General features: G+C 42.9%; 1 protein-coding gene across 1 annotated transcript in view; it reads left to right on the top strand.

Annotated features, from left to right (window-relative positions):
* The window catches only part of PRKAR1B (protein kinase cAMP-dependent type I regulatory subunit beta), a 90,850-nt gene that overhangs the window by 58,672 nt on the left and 11,671 nt on the right, over window positions 1-20,507 (top strand). Inside the window, exons 7-9 of the mRNA XM_063414149.1 lie at window positions 333-491; window positions 9,208-9,268; window positions 12,690-12,811. Coding sequence (XP_063270219.1) covers window positions 333-491; window positions 9,208-9,268; window positions 12,690-12,811 — 342 coding nt within the window. The remainder of the gene's footprint in view (window positions 1-332; window positions 492-9,207; window positions 9,269-12,689; window positions 12,812-20,507) is intronic.

Raw genomic sequence — 20,507 nt, 5'->3', positions numbered from 1 at the left:
AAGTCTGACAGTGTTAATAAAAAGCCAAAGTTGTGACAGTTCTGCTTGTTGACTGCCTGAGCCTTGAACACAAGGGGGAAAACATGATGCCAGCTAACCATGGGAGCTGAAAACCCAGAGAGTAAATAAAGTCATTGTGCTGAAGCAAGACAACTCGAAATTCTGTCCACAGAGCAGGCTGTTCCCCTTTTGGGGACCAACTGCTGGAAACGTCACGCTCTTGTTTTCCTTCTGTGTCCCCAACATTGACAATTAGAAAGGAAATTGCTAACAGCCTATTAGGAGAGGACTCCAAACAAGTCCCCAAACATCTTTTGCTTGTTTTGTGGTAGGTTTATGTCAACGGGGAGTGGGTGACCAGCATTGGAGAAGGAGGCAGCTTCGGGGAGCTGGCGCTGATCTACGGGACACCCCGGGCTGCCACGGTCAAGGCCAAGACAGACCTGAAGCTCTGGGGCATCGACAGAGACAGCTACAGGCGCATCCTGATGGTGAGCTTGTGGGGAAGGGCTTCTCGTGGAGTTGGCATTTTTTACTTTCTTTTGCAGCTCTGTGTTCAGAGTGCTCTGGTGCTTGCACATGAAAGAGAGCGGACATGACAAAATCACCGAGTGACTGAGTGAAGTGAACTGAAAGAAAAGGGGACAGGATTCAGCAGAAAGGAGCTGAGTCAGAAATGCAATTGAGAAACATTATGCATAACTGTTCTGTGAATGAAAACCTCAGGAGGCCTCTGTTACCCACCAAATGCAAATCCTCTCCTTATCGTGAGCCTGGAAATATCTCTCAGCAGCACCCCTTGCCTGTGAAGTCTTTGTCTGATCTTGTATTACATTCCTCAAGGCAGGTGATAGAAAGTAAATCCAGCTCCACTAAAATAATAAAAACTCTTGCTTGGACTGTGCCCTCCATCTTTGTTAGCCAGCACCCAGCCACACATACCAGGGGGTTGTAGCTGCTAATGATTCATTCTCTGCTCCTTTCAAACTCCCTCATCCCTGCAGCAAAGCTCTGCAGACCTTTGTGGCACCTGGGGCGTGTGCTAGCTTATGGATTTGCTGTTGGTTCTTCAGTGGTGAGTTTATAATGGAAACTTTGACAGATAATTAACTTCAGCAAAGTCATAACTTTTTTATGAGTTTGTTTCCAATGTCCATGTGCATATCTTCCTTCTCCATAAAATATTCCTTTCTTTTTGATAATTAACAGACATTACTCTATGTAAAGCTTATTTCTCAATAGGACTTGTCTCTAAAAGCTGCATTGTTCCATTCTGATCTGAAGGAAATGACACTGTGCTCTCAGACTAACAATTTTGAGATCATCTGTATTTCCAGTGGGTGTTGTAGAAAACAGAAAAACCAGCAAAGGAACTGAGTAGATTTTACCCTTAAATGATTAATTCTTAAGCAGCAGTGTAGAAGTGATCTTTGTTTACCCTGTGTGATGACTGTTGGGTGTCTGTATGAGCACTGCTGGTGTTCACTCCCTATTTCATGGGCTCAGTTCAGAGTCACATAAACAAACATCACACTGGCATTTAGGAGAGCACAGCTGATGGAAATTTATTCTGTCCCAAAATATTCAGCCTGATGGCTGCAGGACAAAAGAGAGGAATAATTATGAAGAGTGTTTTGTCTTCTCTCTTGTAAGGATGAATAGTTTTGAAAGGTTCCCAGTGCAGGCAAGCAGGCTGAGGTACTTCTAAAACACAGAGCAGGTGAATTTTAAGAGGTGTAAGAGGCACACCCAACTGATTTGCCCCATGCCCTACAGGGATGCAGTGGAGGGGGGTAACTGGTGTGATGAACCTGCAAGCTGCAAGGAAGAATCCAAAAGTCAAAAGTGAAGGAAAGTGGGAAGGAAATAAATGTCAGGACAAGGCACATATTCCTTGGCTTTTAAAGCAGAGCTTTCTGCAGTTGCCTGCAAGTTTGTGGTAGGGAATTGAAGGGACAGGTTCACAGGCTTTGCAGCCTGGAGGTGATTTCAGTGTTGGTGTTGATGGAACTAGAGGCACCTAAAATCAACCAGCCCTGTGAGCTGTCAAGTTTGGTCACGTGTCCATTATCATCTGATAGCACACTTCAGAAGATGAATATTTGATGCAGAGACAGGACTTTGCTAAAAGGATTTAAAGTCCCAAGTGGAGAAGATGTGTTTTTAATGCCAGTTTTGGTCGTACATACAACCTGAATATTATGGCTGTACTTCTGTTTGATTCTAGTGTAGTGCTAAGTGCTTTTCAAATTAATTTACATGTTCTCTGGACCAGTGCCTGCTGTACCTTACCTAGCAAGCTCAGTTTCTGCAGTCAATGAGACATTTTGATTAATGTGGATATATTTTTCTCCCTCTCTTGCTTCTTGTGGGTTTTTTTCACAGTTGAGCCCACTAAAAATTGGGGGTCTGTTGCACTGTATTAGATACCCAGACAGCATTATTGTAGTATTCCCAGTACCCAGACAGGAAATATTTCATGGTGGATTATTTGCTGCAGGTACAGAAAATGTCTGATTTTAAATGCAGTCCATGGTGAATGCAATTTACCCATCCACACTGAATGAATCCTGTCATCTTTGCATTTATTTGTAGTTGCAGGCTGGATAATTTCATTGCTGCAGGTGAAATGAGACACCTGCCTTTGTGCAGTCGTGTGAGGGCAGGTTACACTGGCTCTCTGCACATTTCCCCAAGTTAAGAATTAATTACATCATGTTTCAGTGCCTGCATTTCACACTGGAGCTGACTCCATGGTTATGGGGCTGCTTTTCCTGTGCTCAGTTCAAGTGCAGTAGTAGCTGCCTCTCAACTGCCAGAGACAAGGTTTCCTGCCATTTATCCTCCAGCTGGGTATTTTGAATGTAGAAATACTTCTGCCTTTAAATAAGGAGTAGTAATGCTTAGGGTTCCTTTTGAAATGTCTAATTTAAGATGGTTTCAAAGCTTTGGAGCAGGCAGATTTCTCTGTTCTTATTTTCTGGTTGCAAATCCTTTTGTCCAAGGAATAAATGACCTTTTTCCCCCAAAGATTTTTGCTCTAGTCAGATAAAGCCCCTCTATAACCCCAGATAGTTATTTCTCTCGTCTGCATTCCTTCCCTGCCATGACCAGCCCCGTGTTTTCTCAGTCAAGTGTTGAAATTTTATTCAAGTTGTAAATATTTATTTGCAAATCATGCCTTCAGATCCACACTTGCCTTTCAGATTTTATCCTGTCATGAGACACTTGTCTCTCCACCTCATTTCTCCTTGCAGTACTATTTTGGTCCATTTAATAATTTCTTGTTTTTATTTCTGCTTAGTGCCATTTTCCCCACTTAAGTGTCTCATTGATCCTGACTGGTTTATGGTATGAATAAAATTTATCTCAGGAGGTTTGGAGTTTGGGGCTTCCTTTTTACAGATGGACAAAGCCTGATGCAAAAAGTTCCTGCTGGCTTTTAGTTACAGTTGTCATCCATTTATTATTTAGCCTGTCCCAGAGGATGTTTGTTGAAACAGATATATTTCTTTATATTTCATTGTCTCAGCTTAGGTACCCTGATGGCTTGAAGGTCACATTCAAGCTTGTTTTAGCAGCTGTGATGATTGTAAATGTTGGGATAGGTCTTTTTGTCAGAATGTGCAGTGAAACTGCTTGGCTTTCACTGCAGTCCTTGACAAAGTATTACACCATGAAATTCATTGTATTAGGTGGGGTGCAAAAAACCTCTTCAACGGGTTCCCTCTGTGGTACACTCACAAATTATCTGTCCATCTGTGGGTTCCATTTATTTCACAGAATCATCTCTGCTGGGTTACATACTTTTCACTCCATTGCAAATTCTTTTATGTATATGTTCTCTGTGTGTGTGCACATGGGCACAGACACACACACTTGTGTATATATTCAACATTTATTTACTTACACTCTTCTGGGAGAGAGCAAAGGATTTTTTTCTGCCATAGGCTTCTCATGGAATTCAGTTGCTGCCCTCTTCTTTGCAGTTTGGATTCGAGAGCATCACGGAATGGGGAGCATCCCAGGGTAGTACAATATTTGCATTCTAAATATAGCAAATACCACAAATACCAGAGAAGCAAACATCTGTATCTCAACATCAGATTGATCCCCTAGACAATTCAGTTCCCAGACTGAGAAAATCTGAAGTATTAATTTCTTGCAATTTCTTCTTTAGGAGGACTTGATCCAGGATAATTTAACCACCCTCTAGTTTCCATGGTCCAAGATACCTGGCTCTGAGAGTGGAGTTGTGTGGGATTCAATACATTTGGCTTATCTGGCAAACTGCTCACAGAAAGTGAGTTATAACCTTGGTTTGGCAGTTGTGACAAGGATAGTCAGTTCCTAATGTTATACTTCATTTTGTTTATGCTACTTTGGGTTTCTTCTACCATCTTCTTACAGCTTTGAACCCGAGAACAAATTCTTTAACAAGCAGGGTTTTTTTCAGCTGAGATAAAGTAAAGTCAGGGGGATTTTGGGTTGCCATAAAATGTAGGTTGTGTGGTGACCAAAGCATAAAGCAGCTCCAAAGGCTGCAGTCCACCTGACATCTGTGACAGGGAGCACCAGGACCGTGTGGGCTGCTTGGTGTCCATGGCCAGAATGCACAGAGCTCTTTCTTTCAGGAATGTACACCCAAAGCATCATTCAGGAACAGCTTAATCAGGGATTAAAAGGGGCTGTGCACTCCTGAAGTCCATTCTGGTACCTCCTGCCAGGATAACTCCTTCTTTGAAACTTGAGTCATGCTCTGCCTCTCAGCAGACATTTGTTTGGCTTCTTGCTGAAGGTGGGGATTTCTAGGAAGGACTCAGTCAGCTCCACCTGAAAAAATGAATTGGAAACAAGACAGAGTTCTGGAGGGACAAAGAAAGATAGGACTGGATGAATGAGAAGAAAAAATGGAAGAAAACAGGGAAAGGGCAGTTGGAAATGAGATGAAACAGATGCTGAATAGGAACTCAACAGGACCTGTTACAGTCTCTGGGGCATTTGTTTTCCCCAGCCTGTGTATTGCTTAAGCTAATCCTAGGGCTTGCAACATTAAATGGTCACAAAAATGGCTTTGAGGCCTTCTCTGTGTGGATTTGATCTTGTTTCTCCTTGGGACTGTCTCAGGGAGGAGCACTGCAGCTTAGAATATTAACGAGGCTTTGTAGTTAATGGGAGCCACTGCCGTTGAGGAGATGAGCTTGTGCCTGACAGCTCAGAACCAGGGAGAAAGTGAACAAAGGAGAGGGGGGAGAGGGAGAAGCAGCGACTATTGAAATAAGATATTAATAGGTTCGAAAAAAGCAGAATTAATAAAGACTTTTTAAAACATGCCATCAAGAACCCTGCCAGTGCAGAATTATTCATGTACATTTACTATTGTTTTTATCTGGCTTGAGCTGTAAGATTTCTACCGCTTCCCTTGGGAAACTTTTCTGCGAGAGAATAATTCCTTCATTGGAAAACTTTCCTGATATTGATCTTAAATTAGATTTTCTTAATTTTCTCCCTTTACTTTGAGTTATGTCAAGTTATGCTGTACTGAATTGCCCTCTCTTTCTGTCATATATCTGTAGATAATTATCAGTATCTACTTAAAACCCCTGCCACGGTGCATGCTAGCTATGAGGATGACATACCTGTGATCCCAGCACTGAGCTAACAAATACAGGCTGGATTTGTTTTGCTCCTTCCTTATCAGCTCTCCCCGAGTGTTTTAGCATTTCTTCAAGCTCTGTTGGATTTGGGAGCACATTTCTGGAGAAGAGGTACCGAGACAGAATGTAGCACACCAGGCGCCGTCACATCTGAGCCACGGAGATGGAGCCTCTAAACTTCATTCCTGGATGATATCTTTGCCTGTGCAGACCAAAATAGCCTTGGCTGTGTTCTTGTTGCAGTCTGATGCAGGTCTCACCTCCTGTCTGTGAATCTCTTTCAGCTGTACAACTTGCAGGTCTTCTGTGTGTCAAACATCTCTGCTTTGGATTTTTTTTCTATTAGTTGTATTTTCTAAATGGATGCTTATTCTATTATTTTCTAGCCCCATTTCTAACGCCTCCAGATCCTTTCTTGTTATTTTCTTGCTCTGGTGAACTTTCAGCATCTCATGGTCTGTAAATGTTGGTACTGTCTTAATTCCTGCTGCTTCTAGAAGAGCCATGAAAATATTGCATGAGGACAGACTCAGCACCAGGGCCTGCACAGGCTGGCACTGCTGCAGGAGGTACCTGAAGGGTAGGAGAGGAGATTGTGATGCTGTTTGTACCCCTGGCCTCAGCAATTTGGGTAAAGGAACTAAATAAAACAAATGTAAAAAGGACTTCAGAAGTCAGAGGTGACATTTATGCCTGGGAGGGGTGAGAGAGCAATATCAGGCTGGCCAAAGAAGGTGGGAAGGAACTAGATGATCTTTAAGATCCCCTCCAACCCAAGCCAACTCTATAATCCTATGATCTTATGTTCTCTCTCTGTTTCATGGGAGAAAAGATGGTTAATACCAATGGAAATAAACACATGGTTGGTTGGCTGTAATTCCACTGCTGGGTTGTTTTTAGCTTGAACTCCAGTACTGATCTCTCAAAATCCTTCCCCTCACTCTGCTCGTGAGAGCTGGAGCAGGAAAACACACTCGAGTTAAAAGAGTGTGCACAAGGGTGAGCCAGGCTTCTCCTCCCTGGAACTGAATTTGGGATCTGGTTGTGCCAACCTGGATCCAGCCTCAGATGCTCTGAAAAGGCAGAGAAAGCTCCTGTGCCTGCCTGGGCACCCTGAGGTGAAGCTCTGCTGTCGGGTGGCTCCTGCCACCCCAGAGGCTGCTGTTTGTCTCCTCCAGGAGAGAGGGAGGGAGGGATGGATGGAGCCATCCTGCAGGATGAGTCAGGAGCCATCAGCTGGGTCTCCTTGGGTTTCAGTGCAACAGCAGCACTAAGCCCCAGTCACTGGTTCTTCCCTGGCCCATGTTCTCCCTTATCCCTGTGGGATCATTCTGGGACAGGGGATATTTAAGTCACTGTAGCTATGCATTATGAGGGGTTCTAGATCCTGTGACAATACAAAAAATTGTAACAGCACATTTAATTCATTATTTCCACTTCAGATTTGCTTTTGCACTTGTTTTTGCCATGGATTCCATACTGCTGCCCTGGCTTAGTTTAGCCTAGGCATAATGCACTTGTGTTCCTGTAGGAAGTGCTGGGCTCTTCCTCTGTGGGCCAGGTGGGATGGCTGCAATTCCCACCTTCCTGGGTCTTGCCTGCATCTCTAAATACTCAAAGCCATGGTCAGGCATCACTTATGGCTACTGATTACTGCTTCTTAAAATTCATCTGTGTCCACAGGTCATTTAAAAAGCATTTTCCACATCTGTCCCTGGGTGTCCCAGCCCATCAAACTAACCCACCAATCTGGTTTTCCACAGCTGTCAATTTTGCTGCTCTCCTTTCCACTCAGTTGCAGGGAGGAAAGCAACAACTGTGCAGTGTCCAGTTTTCCATTCTTTGTCTCCTAGCGAGCTGTCAGAAGCTGGCGTGGCTTGCAGAACCTCCTGCGTTTGAAGTTCTCCACTTTTTATTTTTTTCCTTTCTGGCACTTCAAATGCTGCCGGGGCCCCCCGAGGTGGAGCAGGGGGTTTGTCAGACGGAGGGGTCGGGCGGGGGTCAGCGATGCTATCTGTGAGCAGAGCTGTCACCGCCGGCCCCGCCGTGCGGCCGGGGCGCGCAGGGGGCCCGGCAGCCTCTGCTGCTCAGCCAGGGCTACCTGGGAGGAGTGGCAGCTCCTGCTGGGGCTGTGGCTGTCTGGGAGCAGGGGTGACCCCAGGACAAGGGTACAAACGGGAGCTGTCCCCGGAGGAGAGCACCTGGCAGCTCCAGCTGGTGCCGTGGTCCCAAGCTGGAGCCAAAGCCTGTTGATGCTGCTGGGAGGATTGGTGGTTGCAGCCTCACCTGCACAGCACCTGTAGGAAGAGGGATGATATTTAATTCTTGTTGTATCATTGCCCTTGAATACACCAGCCATTCCCATTTTCATGCCCAAAACACTTCTGAATGCTTTCACACTGGAGGGCAAAGTGTTTCTTCTCCTTTTCCCTTCTCCATCCCCACTTTCCCAGCACTCACAGGTGGTCACTTGGAGGAGGAGGAATAGAGAAGTGGCTTTTTCTATGGCAGACACTGACATTTGCTTCCATCCTCTCTGCCTAGTCTGTGAATAAATGGCATCTTTGTTTTCCTTTTCTTGAAAAGATCAATGTATCATCCTTGCATTGTGCCTTGTAGATTTGAATAGGAGGCACCAGGCAGCCTTTGACATCCCCAGGTGAAGTGAAACCCCCAGGTGTCACCAGTGTGGAGCAAACTGCACAGGACCAAGGCAGGCCCTGGAGCTCCTCTTTGATACCTGGGAATAATTTCTTTACGAGTCTTTTGTGTCTCTGCAGAAGGAATCAAGAATGCATTCGTTATTTTTGTATTGGTAAAATTTCATCATAATTATTCTTACATGAATCACCTTCAAAAACCCGTGCTGGAACGGCAACTTGTGGTTTCTGTCTTGCTGATCAGACACTGTAAAAGGAGAAGGTGTCTTAGAAATTTATCACACAACAAAATCTTAGTAGAGTGGGAATGACTGTGCTGGTGGCTGCACATACATTGATGGATTGTCTGCCCTCAAATGCTTAAATCTTGTTAAAATAATCATATGAATGGATTGCTCAGCATAACAATAGATACAACACTCTACAGCATATTAACCAGGTTTACAGATAAACATTTGGCATTAGAGAGTTTTTAACCTAAAAGGATGGGACCTTTGAGGGGAGCATTTCAGGTTTTATCCTACTTTGTAATTGCAAAGAGCCTCATTGGCAACAAGAGATATATTGAATTAGCTAAACAGTTAATTGATGAAGTTCAGGCTTTAAAATGAATGCTGTAAATGGATACAATTCATCTGCAGTGTCCAGTAACACCAGTGAAGTCAGTGAAATTACAGCAGGATTGAATCTGAGTCCTTCTGTCTTTGCTTATCAGCAATACAACTTGCCCAGACATTTTATGAGGAAACGTTTGCCTGAGGCTGTTTACACTGGCTATGCTTAAGATTTGGAAGGGGAAAAAAAAAAAAAAAAAGAGCAGCTGTAGGAAGAAATCACAAAAATACTTTGTGTAATGTTCTGCCTCCTTTTTCTCTCTCCTGTAATAACAGGGCAGCACCCTGAGGAAGCGGAAGATGTACGAAGAGTTCCTGAGCAAGGTCTCCATTTTGGGTCAGTTGCCCTTTGGAACTTGGCTGTTGGTTCCTCTCCTATTCGTGTTGGCAGGGTGAATTTTGATCTTTGATGGCAGGATGAAAGCAGTGATGCTCAGACAGAAGGTCTCACATTGTGTTGGTTCTGAAGGAATGAAAGTGTAAAGGGCCCTTTTTGTTTTTCTCGTTCTTTCCTGTGCACTGTCCATGAGTTTGGAGCATGCATTAAAGGTGGAGCAGGCACACACTGGTACTTGCAGTAGCTGCTGCTGAGTAAAGATCATGTGGATAGAGCAGAAAGCAGTGCAGAGAGATGAATTTGTCATAAAGTCCAGCTCCATCCTCCCAGGGATCAGGTGAGAAGCTTTTTCCTGCAAGAATACAGTGTTTGTGTGCACCAAACAAACCAACCTTACACATCAAACCAGACTGATCTTTTTTCTTCTGTGCATTTTACAGCCCCTGTCTCACATTCTTAAAACATCTGTTTAGCTTCTTGCCCTTGGATTTTGTTTCCCTTTGATTAATGTGATAGCCACGAAATTTGGACATGTTCTTGATGGCCTTCAGTAGGAAAAACAACAAACCCATAATGCCTGACCAATCAATCACCATTAGGAGAACAAAAGCCTCTAATAAGGAGGACAGTGTTAGACAGTACAATGAGTTGTTGATTCTGTAGGAGAAACATCATGTTTTTGCTGGGGCTGTTTGGAAAAAAACAGTTCAGGATTTATTTGCTCTATAATTAAAGTATTTATATTCCTACTTATTTTTTTCTGGATTTTTTTTTTGTTTATGATATTCACCTACCATTCAAGCTGAGGTACCTGAAATACGAATGTCTCAGTGAGGTTATACTTGAACTTCTGAGAGGTGCTATCCATGAGATTTTCAATTACATTTGTATGCTTGAAGTAAGCCCAAGTGTGTTGCTCACTTATTAATGAAGTTTTCATCATTTAAAATCCTTCTTTTATGCTTAATTTAAATCTTCCTAAATTGAGAGCACAAATTATACCAAATTACAATGAGTATTTAAAGAAAAAAAGAATCTGTGCACCTGCACTAATGAGGAGCAATTACAACAATGAGACATCTCAAAACAATTTCAGAGTAGAAAGGTTATTCAGAGATGTGCTTCCTTAAACATGCGGTTTGCAATGTAATTAGAGCCTAATTTGTAGTGTGGCTTTTGAATCTCTGTAAAAAAAAAAGGGGAAGGACTTCAGGATTTGAACCTTTTTTAAGTACAGAAAAGCAGTGAACAAAATAACACATCATTGCAGGAACATGGAAATTTAGGCGAAATGTGAGAGGATCTCTTTGACATGTCTAAAAAGTGGTAGCACCTGGGAAGTAGAAAGATATTTTAGCAACCTCAAAATGGCACTGAAAAGTCAACTTCATCCTTTAATGTGGTCAGAACTCAGTGATTTCCTGGTGGAAAAACCTCTGCCTGCTTCTTACATTTCTTTTTTCCAACACCTGTCTAGTGTCTGTAATTAAATATAATTCCAGGAGTCACTTTTTTTTTTTAAATCTAAGGTTTTTTTTTTAGATTATTAGCAATTGCTCATAGTGTATCAAACAAGATATGAAAGAAGTGATTGATTTAAATTTTTCTTCTGGAGTTGAATTAAATATAAAGTCATAAATTGATATGTATAATTTAGACATTGCAAAAAATTGCATGTGGTCCAATTTATCTGATACTTCAACTCTGCAACTAAATTTTTGTAGAATATTCTATATAATGCTCTGTTTGCAAGAATTATTAACCAATGTATTTGTAGTGGTACAGTTCCCTTAGACAAAAGAGAGACAATTCGTGACTAGAGCTAGAATTAGCTTTGAATTTTTCATAAAGCCAACTGAGGAAGAAGTTTCAAGAGGCTCTTTCTTTTCATTGTTAATTACTGAGTTCTGTTAAAAAAAAGAAAAGTCTTCTCTAGTCTGTATGAAAGAGTTTTATGCTTATTTTTAGTCAAACAGAGCAGTTTTTGAATGTTGCATTGACAATATGGGCTTGGTCTTTGACGTTAGTTATTCTGCAGCAAAGGTCACAAACACACCAGGAAAGTGCTTTAGGTGGGGAAAATTTTAGAAACAATTAATTCCCCAAACAGCAACAAGAAAATGGCATAAAAACCATGAAGATGTGTCAGTCAACTCAAAACTCTTACCTTTGGTGCTTTGAGTGCTTTGCTCTGGTTTTATTACCAGACTCAGTGTGTCCTTCTGGGCTCAGCCAAAAGTAATTTTAACTTTAAGGAACTTCCTTGCACCCTCATGCAATCCTTCTGAGCAATGTTTTGAACAAAATGGGGAAACCAGAGTCTGATGGAATGGCACACATCCAATCCTGGTGTCAGAAACTGTACCTTGACTCACATTAGTTCAATAATTCATAGCAAGTAGGAATCAGCAGAGCTCTGGGACGTGAATTTCAGCCCAGCTTTTTGAGGCGGTGAAGGTTAAATCGTCGCATTAGCTGTTGCTTTTAATAACTTCTAAACCTGTAATTTTTCAGTCAAATCTTAACAAAGTACAAAAGTTCAAGTACAATTCGCTGTCTTGAGTTCTCATGCAAGTGGGTGTTGGAGAGAGACACAGGTGGCACCTCCTCTGTGAGGGCAGGGAAGGTGGAATCCATCCCTCAGCAAAGGCAGGGAGGGCACTGGCACTGTGAGCAGCCTGGGTGTGCCCTGTGCAGGCTGTCCCGTGCCCCTGAGGGGATTTGGGCAGGTGCAGGTGGGTGATGAGGACCCCATCACAGGCTGCATTTGCTCTGTTAATCCTAAAACACACTGACATTTTTAATTATGGAATTTTTTTTTGGAAGTTTTCTAACTTTTCTCCCTTAAGTGGGGGTATGAAAAGGAAAACACTTTTCAGGCCATCCTGCTGGCAAATGAAGGAGAGGTGCCATTTCAAACATCCACAAGCCTGGATGCCTCTGGCCTCCTGCTGCTCATGTCAGCAGGGTCTGGCCATTGGCTCTGGTGCCCTCACCCATCCTTGAGGTGGACACTGCATCACCCACCAGGAACTGGGAGCAGCCCTGATGAAAACCCTGTAGGACTTGTCCTGAAACCGGTGTGGGATGTGGTGAGGGAATCTGGGGTGCTCCCACATCTCCAGGCAGCTTCTCCAGGCAGCGCCAGGGCAGCGTGGATCGGATCGCAGGCACGGGGAGCCAGAGCCAGCTTTTCCTGTCCAGCTTTTGAGATTGCTATCTGGGTGATTACTGATGCCTGAGACACACTGAATAAATACATTCATGTTTCCCAACTGGAGGTTCGTGCAAAGTGCCTGGATGAAAGAAATGTTTCTTTTAGAACAGAACCAGGCACGGCAGAGCTGTCAGTTTAGATAGGAATCTTCAGCTGAAGTTGGAGTGTTTTTATAATATAGCTTTATGATCTTCAATATTTTAGAGTCCCTGGACAAATGGGAGCGGCTGACAGTGGCTGATGCACTGGAACCTGTCCAGTTTGAAGATGGAGAAAAAATTGTTGTGCAGGGAGAGCCTGGTGATGACTTCTTCATTATTACAGAGGTAAGATTGGCAGCCTGATAAGCTCTGTCATTTCCTGGTAAAGATCAAGGCTGTATTAAAGACATTTGGGATCAGTTCAATCTCTTACTTCAGCATAAATCTAACTCCACTTAAACCAAGAGACATACTCAAAATTCAAATGAATTCAGAGACCAGTTCCATGGAATTGTCCTAAGTGGGACAATCTTCTTTCCAGTAAACTGAAAATGCAGAGTAATTTTGAGGCGTGTCTGGTGTCTTTACTGTTTGAAGGTTTGTTTTCTGAGGGAGATTTTTCTAGTTCCAAATTTCTAATACTTCAGCAGGGCTGGTCAGCTACTGAGTGCATTGATTGTTGTTCCCAAAGGGACTTACAGGGGATATCACAAATGGACATCTGTAAACTGGAGCAGGAGACCTGATCAGAAAATGGATAATTTGTTCTTTGTTTTGCCTTAAACTCAGTCCAAATGGCTGAGCCATCTTCTTGTTTACTCTGATACAGGCAGACAGATCTGTCAGGCAGCTGAAAATGCTGACATCTTTTTGGGACGTTATCTGACCCTTCAGTTCCACTGTCTCACTTCTCTTTTTCGCCCCCTTCTCTGACATAAATATTTGGATCCTTGGTATCTCATACAAGAACCAAGGCACTGTGATGTAACAAGCTATAAAGAGGTACCAGAGAGACTCAGAGTGAATAACAAGAGAGATTTAGGATATGGTTGTCTATGGATTGTGAGTATTCCTATGCAAATATATAGACCAGAAATAGCCAACATATGGCTGTGCTGACAGTTCCAGTGCACAGCAGGCCAGGTGTGGCATGTCCAGCAATGAGTTCCAGTGGTGACACAGGAACTGGGAGGGAATTGTAAGGAGCTGATACTGTGTGCCCTTGGGATCCAGTTGTATGTACACAGAATGCATCCCAGGCTTTTCTTTCTTGCTCTTTATCTGTGGATTTTTGGACAGGTGCCGCTATGCAAAGCAGTCAGAATTTGGTTCATAATCAATATCTGACACTTAAAATTCCGTCCTTCTTTCCTCTTCAGTGTTGGAAATATGCATTTTATTTATGAACACAGTTTTTCTTCAATGTTCACAAAATTGTCAGTGCAAGTAACTGCACCTGTCAATCATACAGGGAGACAGTTCAGGAACTTTATTTATGTGACAAGCAGTGTCCCTTCAAAACAATAGTGTCAGAATAAAAGAGACTAGATATTACATAGGGAACCTTTTTTATTAAGAAGATGTTTAGTATATGAGAAAAGTTTAGGAAATAGGATTTTTTTCAGAAATATGGAATTTTTATTGCTCCTAGTGTTATTGAGTGTGCTGTTATTCCTTGCAGCAGCAGGAGACTAGGAAAATCTAATTTTCTTAGCCATTGAATCCCATGTGGAAAATTGGCAGCTTGCTTAAAGTTACCAAGGGCCTTTATTTTCCCCCTCTTGCTGAAATAACTGTTAAGACTTGAATGGGTAGAAAAGCATTAACACTGCTTTCTGTAGAAAGTACCTGCTCACCTCACCCTTCCACGGCAAATCTGACTTAGTTTCTCTCTTTGGAAGTTGCCTATATTTTTTTACTTTGAAGAATGAACATCCAATTTCAACTATTTCTTGTGCTACAGCAGTATTTCTGCCTACTCACACATAGTTTAAGCTTCATATTTTAAACGTGGTTTTTACAGGAGTTTACATAACTTTGATATTAAGCTTTTCTGTAGGAAAAATTGCTGCAAGTCACCAGGAATACATTATTCTACAACCTGGTCGAAAGTAGTTTTGGCTGGTTTGTTGTCACAATACGTTGAAAAGCCATTAGCTTCTTTCATATGCTTTTTGATGTTTGTGATCTTCTAATCCAAACCACTAGAAATGCAGCCAAGTTGTTTGGCTGCTGTATATGCAGAAAACCATTTCATATATCACTAAAATGCAGCCTCCTTTGGAGCACAGCATGTCCAGTACTACAAAGCTAACTTGGCCACATGATTTTTGGACAAGGTACTGATTTACCTTTTTATTTACTCATTTATATTCGATGCAGCCCAGAAAGCCAGTTGTGTCCTGGGCTGCTTCAAAAGCAGCGTGGCAGCAAGGCAAGGGAGGTGATGCTGCTGCTCCTCTCTGCTCTCTGTGCCCAGCTCTGGGTCCCCTCCCCAGGGGAGGCCACTGGGATGATCAGAGGGATGGAGCCCCTCTCCTGTGAGGAAAGGCAGAGGAAATTGGGTTTGCCCAGCCTGGAGAGGAGAAGGCTCCAGGGTAACCTGGCTGTGGCCTTCCAGCACCTGCAGGAAAGATGGAGAGACTACTTGCAAGAGCCAGGAGTGGCAGGACAGGGGAATGGCTTCAAAAGGAAGAGAGTAGGTTTAGATTAGATATCAGGAATAAATTCTCCTCTGTGAGGATGGGAAGGCCCTGGCAGAGGGTGCCCAGAGAAGCTGTGGCTCCCTGGAGGTGTTCAAGACCAGGTTGGATGGGGCTTGGAGTAACCTGGGACAGTGGAAGGTGTCCCTGCCCATGGCAGGGGGTGGAACAAGATGATCTTTTTAAGGTCACTTCCAACCCAAGCCATTCTATGATTTACCATAAACCATGATCATTCATATCATGCCTTAGTCAAATCAGTTATCACTTTATAAATCTTTGGTGCATCCCAGATACTGGTTCCAAGTGGAATCTTGTGACTCCTGGCATAAAAGCTTCTCTAAGGCACCCAGGACTCACACATGGATTTAAAATTGTTGAACTTCATAAATTAGTCACTAATTTCTGGTTAGCCTGCCCTGCTGCCTTGCTCTGTGGCATCCCTTTGTGACACTGTAAGGACATTGGTCCTGCACAAGGACACAGCCTGGGAGTGGATTGGCATCTTCCGGATTTGCAGACTGAAGAGAAACCACTGAAACCTTTTGAAAGAGAGACTGATAGCCCTAGTGATGATCAGAACAGCAATTCCTGCTTTAAACCAGGAATGTCATCCTAGTTAGTATGGATAAGTCTAATTAGTCTCCCCCTTCTACCAGGCCATTCACATTCTCCTTTACCCTGTATTTCTTACTATAACCTTTTTGTCATGGCTTTCTGTCCACCCTCCTCTCTCCAGTGTTGCAGAGTTTATTTGGGGTGCAGGTTATTTGAGGTGCAGGCTGTGTGCATGGAAATGCTACAGTGCCCCTTGGAAAGTGAGGCTGCAGCAGGAGCTCAGCCAAATTATTAGAATAACAGAAAATATGCACAGGGAAGAATCACAGGAAACCAGAGCTTTTTAAGTCCATTGCTCACAAAGCTGTTTATGGTTCATTTTTGCTAAAAAGTCTAATGAGAAAAGTATATACCCTGAGATTCCAGGACAGCTACAGTTTAGGCTCTAGTAAGATGTCTATTTGCAGTAGTTTGGGTTCTTTTCTGTTTAAATATCAAGCAGCTTTCAACAAGATTTAGTTTTAATATGTAAGGGCTGTGTTTTGTTGTTTTTTTTCCTTGAGATAGAATTATTGTAATTTTCATACCATATTCCTTAATGTGAAGATAGGATCAGAAGTGAATGTCTGCTTACAAAGGCAAAATAACAACTTCTGCGAGATTGATTTACTGCACTTGAAACTGGTAATTAAAAAAAAAATAAAAAAAAGAAGCAGCCTTGCAGTTTCTGTATTTCCAGATATTTCCAGGTCTTACTTTCCCACTATGGTTTTCACACAACAAACTCGGGCTTTCCCAGACCAGACAGATGTGGAATGTATCTGCTGGATTCCAAGGTCATGGAATTATCCCATATGAGATTCCTGGCACAGAGGTGAAAAACTTTAAGCACCATGAAACAATTGTTGCCATAAAGAATTATATTTTGGCAAGCGTAAATCATAACAGATGTACGGTTTCTAACAAATAAATTTGCAGTTGTGTCGTGCACTGCCACACTGTGTACCCAACAGCGGGGAGGATTTATTCATCTGACTTCAGATAAGGCAAATATTTTTAGCCAGCATTTTAAAGTGGTGGATGCAAAGGCATGTGAGCTTTGTGGAGTTAAAAGTCCCTTTAAATGAAATGCCAGTTGAACAGGACCTGGTTTTATTCCCAACTTGTGCTTTGCCACTGACTCCAGCTCAAACAATAGTTCAAACCAGTGTAGTAGTGCTCTGAAACTGGAAAGAAAAGAGGTTTTTGCTGTTGTCTAGGTTACTGAGAAAGGTAGCGACAATAGCATTAAAAATAGCGGTTACCATCATGTACCACTCTCTCAAGTTCAGCTTCCAGCTTGGCTGGGTGGCACAGCACCTCAAATCCTGCAAGGCAGCTGCCAAAAAATGCAGGGACCTGCAGGCTGCTGGTGTTTGCAGCTGCCAGCCCTCCCCTGTCAGCTCAGTGGCATCGCCTGTCACGGGCAGCGCCGCGCCCGCCGCACCGGCCCCGCCACGGGACTCACCCTCTGTGCTCAGGGACTCTTTGAAGCTCAGCTGCACGCCCAGAGCTTGCTGAGCTGCTGCCATATGGCCCTAATAGTCACAAAGTTTGACATGGTTTAAGAAAAATGTGTGTGCACAGACACAAACGTGCGCAGGTGGAGGAGGAGAGGACAGCAAAAGGTTTCTGACGGGGCCGCGCTGAAGCCGAGGAGCACAGCTTGTGGCTGCCCTTTAAATGTGCAGCCTGTCATCTGCTCCCAGGACAGGTTGGTTTGAGTGGTGCAGAAAGCATTGAAATGAATCTGCATGAGAAGTAAAACATTTCCAATTAATAGCTGGTCGAGCTGCCCAGCAATCGCATGCAGCAGCCTAAAAATAAAAGACCTAAAAATAGAAGATAATTCACAGGAGACAATTCAAGGAGAAATGGACTCGTGGTATCAAAAAGTTTGGCATTGGATTTTTGTTTGTAGCTTTAAAACCCAGTATATTGAATTGCAGGTTTGTGGTAAGTTACAGAGGGTGCTCCTCTGTAACTCCTTTGTGAATAGCACTTATAAAAATCGGGGGATTTATATTCTTCCTTATTGTCCTACTGGTTAGAGATGAGGGGTGGTAGGGCATTTGATTTTCAGTCTCACCTGTTCTGCCTGTGGGAGAACATTGCCCTCCCTGTTTCCCCATCAGTGGGAATAATCCTAATGACACTTCTTAAAGGTGAGGAAAAGCTTAATGGGAAGAGACATAAATATCTCTCACTACTGAACCAGCCAATGGGAATAGCAAAATCGACAAATAAGAGAAAAAACCCCACTGATACTGCAGAAGGCCTTTCAGAATTAATGCACAGAGCTGCCTTATTGAAAGAAATGAGTGAAATTAATGGGTAATGATTATTTTTCCAGCACTATCCTTGGCTGATCATGTTGGGAACGGCCCAGTAATCCTCGGGGGTGTGGGGGGGTTGGGGTGGGGCTGCTCCTTCCGTGCTGCTGTTGACATTTCAAGTCAGGGCCACCACCTGGCTCCGGTCTGGGCAGGATCCGCTGTGAGTTCTTGACGAGAGTGTACTTGAGATAGTGTCCTGTGGGTGAAATCAGTGTTTCCAGCCCCACTGACACTCCTGGCATGCTCTGCAGCGTCTCTGCACAGATGCAGTTCAAAGCCTGTAGGTGGAACAGTGTTGGTAAACTCTTCCTGCCATGGTAACCTGCCCCTGCCTCAGAAGGGCACCTGGTCCTGCACAGAATTGGGCCTTTCTGTAGGAAAACTCGACTTGAGTCTTAAATTACACAAGGAGCATCTGAAGATTTATGATTTAAAAGCTCCTTAAGAAGGAAAAGAAAAAAAAAAAAGAAAAAAGAAAAATAATAGCCCAATTGTTTCCTGCCCTAAATCGTTGCTCTTTGACATTCTAACCTAAGAGAGACCCCTTTGGCACCTACCCCTGCGACAGGCAGGAGAACTACAAAGTAAACTCCTTCCGTAGGGATAATGAAGTCACTGCCTTAGGCACACTCTGCTATCACACCTGATAATCTCTTTAAAACACAGTGCGATTAATTATTAATTAGGAAGATGAATGTTGTCTAGAAAAGGAGTTTCAAAGGCTACAAATCTGAACTGCTTAGTGTTACCAGGAGTTTGTTGATACCAAAAATGTTTGTCAAAGGCAGTCTGCAGCGACTCCTAATGTACCCAATAAACAAAATATCCTGAATAAACAGAGCCAGCAGGCACCAGGGCTCTGTACTCTGCTTATTTTTAACCGCACAGACATTGTTTCCCACAGAACTCTTACAGGAAGGGAACCTTCGATTTTCTTGATATCACCCAGTTGTGCTGGAGCAGCAGCATTTCCATTGGCCCTGCTGCAGAGTTCCTCTGTGTTCAGGATCCATTTTTAATGGGAGCTGACGTCAAAGATGGAAATTTGGGTGTGGGACTGGGTCCCATCCTAAGTAGGGATGGAGGTGAAGTATTTTGCTGAGTCGAAGAGACTAAAATGTCAGCTAAGTCCAGTTCTCATTAAACTCAATTTAACTTCCATGGGCAGTGGGTCAGGCTGCATATCCATCATAGGAAGCAGATGGCTGCTCCCTTTCTTCTTCCCACCAGCCATGGAGGACCTGTCAGTGACTGCAGCTTTTGGCCTTTCCTTCCAACTCTTTCTCCAGCCCCACCAATAACCACTGCAGTGTGGTCACCTCTGGTGAATTCTGCAAAACCTGGAACCTCAGAAGTGATGTACAAGGGAGCATATTCCTAACAATTTTGTGACACTTCAGATTAGCCACTATTTCTAGTATATTTTAGAGCTTTGCAGATTTCGTTCCTCATTTGTGGCAGAAACCAGGACAACTGTATGTAAATTCCATGAGTTGCTATGAACCCAGAGAGTGGAGAATAATATATAATAGTTTAAAAATGTACTGTTGAATAGTTGAAAATAGTTGAAAAAATACTGTCAAACTCCGTCTTGACTCAGTTTTGAGTCCACACTCAGAATTAAGTCCTCTTGCTTCATCCTTCTGTAAGACCATTAATATCAGATAGCTTTTGTATTAGGAAAATGAGTCTTTTTGAAATTGAGGTCTGGTGGAAAGGAAAATAGTGTAAAAGCAATGTACATGGCCAATAGTTTGTGAGGAAAAAGAGTTTTCACCTGGATTTGGCCCCTCCATAGAGTACAAGATAATTTTATAATTAAATAATTGTAAGAGTTTTAATAACTGGTCTATAATACATATAGCCTTTTAATCAGCTCATTCCTTCTTACCTACATGAACGTCCCATGAAGGTCACAGGGTTTTTATCCTCACCACACCTTCTGATGAGGTGTGTGAAGCAACCTCTGTGTTGTGTGATCTGAAGCATAGGGTATAAGAATTGGGATAGTTCTTCCTTCCTGAAAAAACAGTTGATGGGAATTAGACACTGTGAAGGTCTGAATCTTCATGATTTTGCCTATGGAAGGTCTTAAGGCAGAGAAACAATTGGAGCCTGTGGCCAGCACCCCATCATTAATGGACCATCCTCATTCCTTTAGGTTAAATGTTACCACCCAAAAATGATGGGTGTTATTTTATACTGCAGGTTATGTGGAAGTCACTTGCACTTTGTATTGGCAGAAATGTGTTGATTTCTTCCCTTGTTTTTGCAGAAAGGTCTCTTTCATAAATCAAAGGTTGGCAAATAATAAAAATCCAAGATTATTTACTGGCTAAAGGAATATTTGCAGTGTCTTTGGCTACATAGTTCAAAGGATTTGTCTTCTTTTGGAAAGTAGCCCTA

This window comes from Prinia subflava, chromosome 17 (assembly GCF_021018805.1).
Source record: "Prinia subflava isolate CZ2003 ecotype Zambia chromosome 17, Cam_Psub_1.2, whole genome shotgun sequence".
NCBI lineage: Eukaryota > Metazoa > Chordata > Aves > Passeriformes > Cisticolidae > Prinia > Prinia subflava.
Note: the sequence above shows the minus strand (reverse complement) of the source record. Positions and strands in the feature narration are given on the sequence as shown.